The 9,336-nt window shown below is 36.9% G+C and overlaps 1 protein-coding gene across 1 annotated transcript in view; it reads right to left on the bottom strand.

Moving 5' to 3' along the window:
• Positions 1 to 240: 240 nt before the first annotated feature.
• Positions 241 to 9,336, bottom strand: part of SH3GL2 (SH3 domain containing GRB2 like 2, endophilin A1) — an 88,819-nt gene continuing 79,723 nt past the window's right edge. Inside the window, exons 6-9 of the mRNA XM_063180936.1 lie at positions 9,064 to 9,222; positions 7,556 to 7,659; positions 4,146 to 4,276; positions 241 to 1,717 (exon numbers count right to left, since the gene is read on the bottom strand). Of these exons, the coding sequence (XP_063037006.1) occupies positions 1,518 to 1,717; positions 4,146 to 4,276; positions 7,556 to 7,659; positions 9,064 to 9,222 (594 nt within the window). The 3' untranslated portion in view covers positions 241 to 1,517. The remainder of the gene's footprint in view (positions 1,718 to 4,145; positions 4,277 to 7,555; positions 7,660 to 9,063; positions 9,223 to 9,336) is intronic.

Here is a 9,336-nt window from a genome sequence, read left to right as displayed (position 1 = left end):
AAGACTGCATGCTAGTCATTGGGAGACTAATTTAATGTGGTCACTGTTAAGTTCATCCTGCTTATAAAGGCCATTGTATGTATGAGATTTATTTGACTGAAGTAAAATGATAATGCCAAAAAAAGGAAAGATTTTTCACATTTGCAGGAAATGAGAAATACATCTAAAATAAAATTCTTGTTAGCTGAAGTTATCAAAGTAGATTTTAAAGCAACAAAGCAATAATCCACAACAACATCATTCTAGTTATTCTGTCAGCATTTATTTGAAATAACAATACTTTCCATGATATAGTTTAAACATTAAGCAGTAGGGAATTGTCTTCATTTCACATCATCCAGTACTGAAGTGGCACATTCGAAGCAGCACATTAAACCTCTGATAGAGTCTGTACAATTTAGATAAATAGAACTCTGGATAACTAAACTAACAGAACTTCTGCAACTGTTACCAAAAGAATGCCAAGAAGCTAGGCACAGCACTGTACACACCAAGTGCAGGAAGGAGGAACACAGAAGAACCAACTAAACAGATGGGAAATGTTTTTATATATACAGCCACATGTCTTCAATTGCTCAACAGAAAAATAACATGTTTTATTTTGTCCTCATTGAGGAGAGAGTATGCACAAATGATGTTCAAAGAACACATGGCAGACAGAAACAAATGAAATGAGGGTTGTGTTTGGTTGGTTACTGTATTCCTCAGTTTACAAAGGATATCTGGTGCTTAAGCAGCAAGGTTTTGTGCCAAGACTTGACAAGAAACATTAAATAAATGCCAGTTTTATTCCCCATCTTGCCCATTTACTGGCATTTTGGTGAGCATGCTAAAAGTTCCTGAAGGGCAAATTCAGGTGGTTTGTGGTCCAACATTTCTACTACAGGAATCCCCATTTGATAGCTTACAGTTTACTTCTGGAGGGAAATAGGCCTTTTAACAATAATTAAGAATATAAAACTTAGCAGAGAGCAGCAGGACACACAGTACAGTGGTTCACTTTTTGAGAAACCAGAGGATCTACACTTATGCTCTCTCTGTGGGAACAGCCAGCCAGTTTGGTTGGAAGATACAATTCTGTTTAGTCAATGTTAGACCTGTGTGAACTGTATCATTAGGAAGGGAAAGATGGAATGGCAAGAACTTTTCCCTCTTTTTATAGAGAACTAAGACTGAAAAAGTAATACAGTGGTGATAGGCATTATCTTCCCAACACCACCTTCACTTCCTGCTACTTCACTATGAATTACCTGCTTTGCTTGCCATCATCTTCCCCATTTCATCTCACTAATGGCTCTGGTTACTACCAGGCCAGCACAGTCAATAAACTAATCCACGCTATGCTGGCTCAGAAGATACAACGCATCACCACCACATAGTATGACAACACGTAAACCAAAGATGCTCATTAGGAATCGGTAACTCTAACCACTGCACTTGTAAGGTGTAAGAAGCAGCATTTTGAAAGCAGTGGTACTGACACAGCTATCTGTGTTAGAGGTGGTAGATCAGCATTCCTAATTGGGTAATGGAACTAGAATATCGACATAATTGATGGGGAAGAAACCTGACTGGCCATGAAGCATCCCCTCATACCAGTTTTCATCAATCTGGTTAGTGAGGGTAATAATGTCACCCTCTTTAAATCCCAGCTCCCCTTCATTCTCTGGTTCGAAGTCATACAGAGCTCGGCAGCATGGCTGATCCATGTGAGCACCTAAGGAGAAGAAACACAGAAACAACATGATTAAAAATCTCAACAGTTAAGAGTACCCATTTTACTACTGTACCTGTGACAGATTTTGCTGTTTCTGTTCTCACTAATATTCTGATGACAGTTCTTCGATAATACCTATATTTGGACTGCCACTCTTTGTTAGAAGACAACTATTAGCTTCTGACAGCCTTCAGTTACTCTAAGTGCCTGCTGGTAGAAGACTGAGAATCCCAAAAAAATCAAGCTATAGTCAAGCCCAGACCTGAAGGCACAACCATGATCAATTTGGAATCCAACTTTTATTTGTTAATAAAACACAAAAAATTAGGGAAAAGCTTTAACATATTTCCAGCTTTACTGGCAAAGAGATGTTTTGTCTGTTTACGTCAGGTAAGCAGTGTAAGTGGTAGCTTAAAATGACAGTGAAGATATAACTGTGTGTTTACCCTTTATTTGGAAATTTCACTGGTACAGCTATACCACTGCTGCTAATCTTCTTAATCTTAGTATCACACTTCCAAAGATTTTTCTTCTCCATTCCCACAAAACACTTTATTGCAGGGCCATCAGGATAGATTCAGAAAAAGGTTGAAATTGAGAGCTTTCTAATATGCTAATTCAGGAACATCTAACCATAAACTCTTTAGGATAGCTAATGGATGTTGTTGTAAGTCATTAATTTGATTGGACTTTCACATGTTATAAGAAATTAACAAATATACTCCCTCTTCCCTCCCCCTGAAGTCTCTATAGCTTCAAGCCTACCAGATCCAAAATTGTTATTGGTCAAAATACTTAACATTTAGCAGCACTAAATTGTAAGAAATCATATCCCCACCTGAATTTCCATAGTAAAAGTTCATGCACTTTCAGCGGCCTAAATGAATCAACACATGCCACTTCGCTATAATGATAGTTCTAAGAATATATATTCTACTTTTTCATGAATACTGGCTTTAAGATTAGTAAATTTCAGATTAAAACATTATGCATATTTGTTTTGAACGCTCACTCTGGTTAGAAGGCCCATGCTTGAGTTATTTTATACCAAAAATTTTCCATTTCTATGGATCTGAATAGAGCAAGTTTTTCAAATACCAGACTTAATTTACTAAATTCTACAGTGAAATCTTATTTTCTTTTCTTTACATAATGCTCAGAGTGTATTTTGGTTTCGTTGTCATGAAGACTACTGTGCTGACATCAACAAGCCTTACAGTAAGCGTGTTTGGTATCCTCATTGCTACCAGCCAACATTTAGAAGAAATAGCAAATAAAAGCTTTAAATTAATCACTCTAAACATATATTCAAGAATTTTCAAAGAAGGTGTACCTCTAAAACCAATATACACTTCCAAACAAAAGCTCTACTGAAGAAACTGTTAAATACTGCCTTTTGAAGAGGGAAATATAAATGCTGGAGAGATACATGAACATCAGTCTGCTCTGGCTTAGCACAGACAAGTGTTCATGAGACTACGAAAAAGAAGTAAAGAGGAAAATTACTGGTGTAATGAGGAGAACTCTAGCATGCAAGACTCAAGCCACACTCATGCACAAGAAATCTCTATTATATCCTTCTCCTTGTTAGCACAGTGAGGAGATTGTTAGGAGTTTTCAAGGCTGTGTAAGATTATTTCAAGTTGTCAGAGATAAATAGAGATCTATTTTCTTTCTGTCTGTATGTGGGAGAAAATCAAACATTCTCATCAGGATGTGATGGAAAGAAAGGAAACCCTGACTAAAGATCTAGTGAAAAACACCTACTCTTGCAAGGTGGAATGTGATAGCAATTGTCACTGAGGTAAACTGGAATAACAAAAATCAGGGTCTGGACAGAGGCCAGTCCTCACCGCACCATGGGATAACAGATCATTACTGTGTAAGAAACAAAAAATAAGACTTCTGTGGTATGGCTGGTATTAAATAAACCATTCTTTAAGATAGTAATTATGTACACTCATACTAATGGTTAATCTTGCTTGTGCTGCTCCTACTTGGACAAAGCAAATAGCTCATATAGCATAGTTTTTCTTTTCAGTTATTTTTACTTTCAGGTTCATTGTGTTATAATACCTGATTTTAAAAAGCAGGATATGGTTATGGGGGTCCAGCTGGCTTTAGGTTTCTGCATTTTTGTGGAAAATTTTCAGTTGTTGTTTTGGTTTTCTAGATGCCTATTTGGTAAAGATCTGTATTTCAGGGTAATCTTCTAGGACAAAATAAATTTTTGACCAAAAGACACATTTAAAGCAGTGGATAATCTATCTCTTTTCTCCTGCCTGAGGATATGAACACTTCCCAAAGAAACAACAGTTCAAACATCTCTCCTCTATATACTATCCCCATTCTCATTTTCCCTCATGGAAAAACTAATCTCCAGAACAAAGCATGCAACTTCTGCATGGACACAAAGCTCTGCCATTACCTGATGGTTTGGGTGTGGTGGCATGGGATATCCCTCCATTGTGCTGTGTATTGTCACCAGTCGAGAAATCCAGGCTCATACGGGGTTTGGGCTGGTACTCTCGCCTGGGCTGAGATGATGCCTCTTTTATTCTGCCAAAACAATCAAGGTTAAATGTCAACAGTTAATATCTTGTTAGCAGACGAGATGCACCAAATACCTTTATTTCCAAGGCTGAAATTCTCATCCGTAGTAAACAAGTTGAGTAATTTGGAGTGGGTTTTTTTGTTTACAACAGTAGTTTAAATTACCAAAACCAGCCAATGTGACTGTGCCGTGAAGTTGTTAATTCTTCATTCCTTTAGAAACCTAGCAATTTGTCTATCTTCCTCTTGCCTAACAAAAACAAAGCGCTCATAACAAAGAAAAACTTATTACATGACTATCAATGCTTAGAGAAGGGCTAGACAAACATCCCTGTCCCCATTTTTAGCATGACTTTTTGTTTCTAATCGTTGCAAGCATTATTTATTCAGTTGACTGATGCCAACTCTTGTCATTTTGTAAGAAGACTCTGTGGGAATGTACTGACTTCAGCTGCAGACTTGGTTAATTTGCAGTTTGGCATACTTGTTTCACAAAATGACAAAAGTCCACTCTTCCCTGCTCTCAAAATAACCATTTATTTATCGTTAATTTCATCTATTTCTTCTAACTGAGAAATCTAGAGTTTCTAGGAGAGGGTCTATTTATAGTTTCCAGGGTAAAATCCAGGGAAGGGATGAACAGAATCAGAGCAGCTTATGCAGAACAACTACCACATGTATTTCTAATTCCACATATGAAAGAACACTTCATAAGTACTTACAAGACAAGTTGATTTTTCCAACATTTTCTATATCTGCCTTAGATTTGCTGCTGGTAGCACATTTTGATTTATCTATTGCAAAGATCTTCATCTAACTAACTGACTTTTGATCCCTATAACAAGGTTTTCCTCACCATCCAAAATACCAATGTTAGTCAGTTCCTAGAGAGTGCTTTTCTTTCACATTAAAAAACCAAATCCATAAGCAAAAAAAACCAAAAACCAAACCAACCAAAAAACCACCACAAAAAAAACAAACAAAAAACCAACCAAACAAAAAAACCAACCCCCCCCCCCAAAAAACCAAACAAACCAAAAAAACCCCACTTAAATAATTGAAGTGGTCAAAATAAATAAAAAGCCTTTTTTTTGTTTCACTCATTAGCAAAATTCACGACAGTAAAATTTTTAAGAAATACTTAAACTAGTTCTGTTACACTTAATGCTTTCATGAAACACCATTTTTTTTCAGATTATGAACTATAAGGTGACAGTTCTAGTGATTTGCTAAAAATTACCCAGAAGCTCAGCATGAGCCATGTTTGTTAAGAAAATAAATACCTCCAAGGAGACCATTCCTGCTTCCCAGCTGCTCTGTCATGATACTGTGTTGGGAAAAATGCATCCTCATTACACTTGGTGAAAAAGAGAGTTTTAAATAGTCTTTGCTGGCCTTCTAGTTTTTATTAATCTTACTGAAAATTTCCCAATGTTTGCCAAGCTCCTAATATTTCCCAGTTCCTGGAATCATGGCATTTTAAGGACATTTATGACTTCCTACTAAAGTGTAGAAAAGAAATGAAATTCTTTCACTTGTACTTCCTGAAGGAAATCTTGAAGTCTAATCTAAATGGCCAAGAAAAAATAGAAGATAAGTGTATTTTTAAATTTTTCATAGTTTTTGCAGTCTATCTCATACTTTTAAAACATTCTTTTGTGACTCTTTTGCACAGTCTTGGTATTTATAAGCCATTGTCCATGCTGGGAGCCAGCATAAACAGGTTCCATTCACTCTTTCAAAGAGTACCTAGAAAATGGGCAGTATGTGCTGTAGACATCACTGACAGTGAACAGCAACAAATTTGCTCAGCTTAAAAGTAAATAATGATTTCTTTTCTGGCCTATATAGTCAAAACAAAACAAAACAAAAACCCACAACCAACCTCCAGGCGTTATGCATTAGTTGCTACCTGCCTATCACCAGCAGGGAAAGACTAGTAGTTTGGATAGTAACACATCACAGTGCTCAATTTGTGTCCAGAGGTGTGGACAAAGTATGATTTAGCCAGCAGCCTCTTTACAATTAGGGATGCAAAATGTTTAGTTCAACTGAATTACCATAACATTCTGATGAGAGGTCCTCGCAAAGATAAAATCATTCACAGCTGAAACTTAGTACTGACCAGTTAGCAGAAATTTTAAAATGGCAAAGGATCACCTGAATTGGTACAGGAAGAGAAATCTATTGTAGACATATATGGCATGTCTACAATACAGTTACATTAAATTAATGGCATAATGTATGGACTACCAGATAAAACACCTGTCCCTGAGGAATTTTTAATGCTTCTATAAAGAAAGTGAATTGCAGTTCTCTTTTGCAAGTGCTAAAAATTGTTCTGTTAGCTGTTTAGACAGCACTGCAAACTGTATCCATGAACAGTCAGCATGACAGCTTACCCACCAAAACAAGTGCTGCTCCTAGTCACAAAGACGTTAAGACTCAGAAGTGAATGAGGTTTTCAGGATGCATGCTCTGAGAAAATGAATACTGACAGACCCGGCAGTATTAGCAACTTGATCTATACTAATGACATCAGAAAACAGCTGCCTTTGCAGAGTACGTGAACATTATCTCCTCTTGGGAATTATATCCAGCTTTTTCTAGGAGTCTGCCAGAACCATATTAGTAGAGAAACCTTCCCTGAATGTTAAATTTCTTTTAAGAAGGATGTGTGTGTGAGAAGCTAATAAATTTGTTTTGATGGAAACAAAAATTCTAAAGTAAAAATGATGAGACTCTTAAAAAAAGATGTTGTAGGAATTCTGATAGCATATGCAGTTATACAAATGGAGATGGAAGAGATTGCTCAAGTGCTGTATCAAGTTTGATCTGATGATAGGAGGAATATTTAATAAAGTTTTTAATAATGAGGGTCTCACTACTGGTTCAGGAAGACCTTCAGGTAAATAAGAATGCAACAAGATACTCTTCTGCAAAATCAATTTTTAACATCTTCTTTCAGAATCAGCACACTTTGCGAATACATGTACAAACCGTAAGGAATCCAAAGTTGCGAGTGTTCATTGAGTTCAATATTTATAAAAACTTTCAGTTAACTCATGTTTGATAGCTTTACTGAGCTGAGGTGCTTTCCTGAACTCAGAAGTAGATGCATCTCCAGAACATTTGAATATCAGCTTGCAATGATCTAATGAAACAGTCATTGATTTCATTAAAGAGCAAGTACCAATTGAGAAGGATAACAGCATTGCATTCTAGTCATAGGTTTTCTACCTCTGTAAAACAAACTATTCAAGAAGCTTACAAAAAGTGCATTACCTATCTTCCAGTTTAGAAGTAACTCGCTGTAGGATCTGTGTGGCCTGCTTGTGGTACTCCAGCTGGGCTTGCACAAGAGCGGAAAGCTGGCTCACTTGTTCAATCTGAGGATTGACATTGAAACATCAGATCTTAGGTGAATACTAAAAGCTCAGGCAATAGAGAATAAAGACACTGTCCACTGCAAAGGTAGTTCAACTTATCTCTCTAAAACCTCATCTTTGCAGTTAGCAGTAAATATTTACATATTAGTCTTTATTCATTACCACATCTGATTATGACCTGATCTGGAATGGTAACTGCAACTCTTCTCTGCTGATCATCTCTCCATGGCTGACTTGCATGAACAGCAGCCTACAGACCTACCACAGTCAGCAAACAATATGAAAGTAAAAATGAGACTGTAATGAGAGTATAATACACCTTCTCCCTCCCTGCCTTTGAAGGGTACAGAACCACAGGGACGGTGGTCATGCTTCTGTTGTATTCTGCCCTGTGAAGCAGACCAAAACAGAGAGTTTCTACAGACTCTGGGATGCAGAATAATTGCACTGAGGGCAGAGAGCATTCCACTTCATAAGGGAAAACACACCCAGATCCCCACTTTGTGGGCAGTGCAATTGCTTGTGGTTTTCATAGTGCACAACGCCACAATGGTAATGGGAATGTTTGCCAGCACTATTTGCACATGGGTATGGCCGTTACTACAAAGATTAAAACTACAAGCAAGTTATATTTCCTTCCTTTCAGTGTAGTTATATTTAATTCCTATGGAAATACTAACTTCTAGATGCAAATATTTTCAGGTTTGTTATAGCTTCTCTACAGCAATCTGGTAACAAAATGAGGAGTTAGAATAGGTGTGAACTTAAAATAAATAATTCACATTAACAGAAATACATAAAATTAATTTCCTTTTACTACATATTCTGTAAGACAGACCCCAGCTGACATGTTCTAGAGATGTTTTCTCTTGCTAAATTTAACAATTTCAACATTAATTATAAATAAAACATTAGATAAACCTAGAAAATGCTCAATCTGAACCAATATATAAGCAAAACATATTCTGCAGAGTCAGATAAGAACAGTTACAGTGACTTTGGGTTTTCTATTCACTATTGCATCTTATTACAGCAGAGACCATTGGGTTATGAGTTCATAATTTCTGATCTTTACAGTCCTCTCATCAGCCCACACACTTGAGCAAAAGCCTCGGTCCCAACCCTATAATCACAAGTAAACATAAATAGTTATATTTACATAATTCTAAGAAGAAAGATACTTCTGTTTTGTAACTAATGCTTTGCATTTAGGAAGCACAACGATGCTACAGAGGACTCACATGCTCTAGCTCAGTTACCTATAGAATACCTAAAAAATTGCTCCTTCAAAAACATGCTGACCATTACTATATGTTCTGAGCCTTTCCCTGTGTCCAACAGGAAGAAAAGTGCCTCCACTATCTTTCTAAGACTCTGGTCAAAGATTAACAAGGGTTATCTCACATCCATCTCCAGAAGGTTAAACATGCTTGACTCAGCAATTTCTTTTGATTCATCAAATTTCTCCAGAGCTTGACGAAGTTCTTCATCAGGGAGCTTGCCCTGTCTTTTTTTCTTGTAATCAAAATCCAGGCGTCGACCCTCCATTTTCTTCAGGTGATGCTAAAAAACCAAAAAACACAAATGCGAGCAGACAATAAAGGACCTTCCCCATGATGCACTTTCCTGATACTGCATTGTAAGCAGGTAGTCCATGCACACTTGGAAACATATGTT

This window comes from Melospiza melodia, chromosome Z (assembly GCF_035770615.1).
Source record: "Melospiza melodia melodia isolate bMelMel2 chromosome Z, bMelMel2.pri, whole genome shotgun sequence".
NCBI classification, from domain to species: Eukaryota; Metazoa; Chordata; class Aves; order Passeriformes; family Passerellidae; genus Melospiza; species Melospiza melodia.
This window is presented reverse-complemented; position numbering and strand designations above follow the sequence as displayed.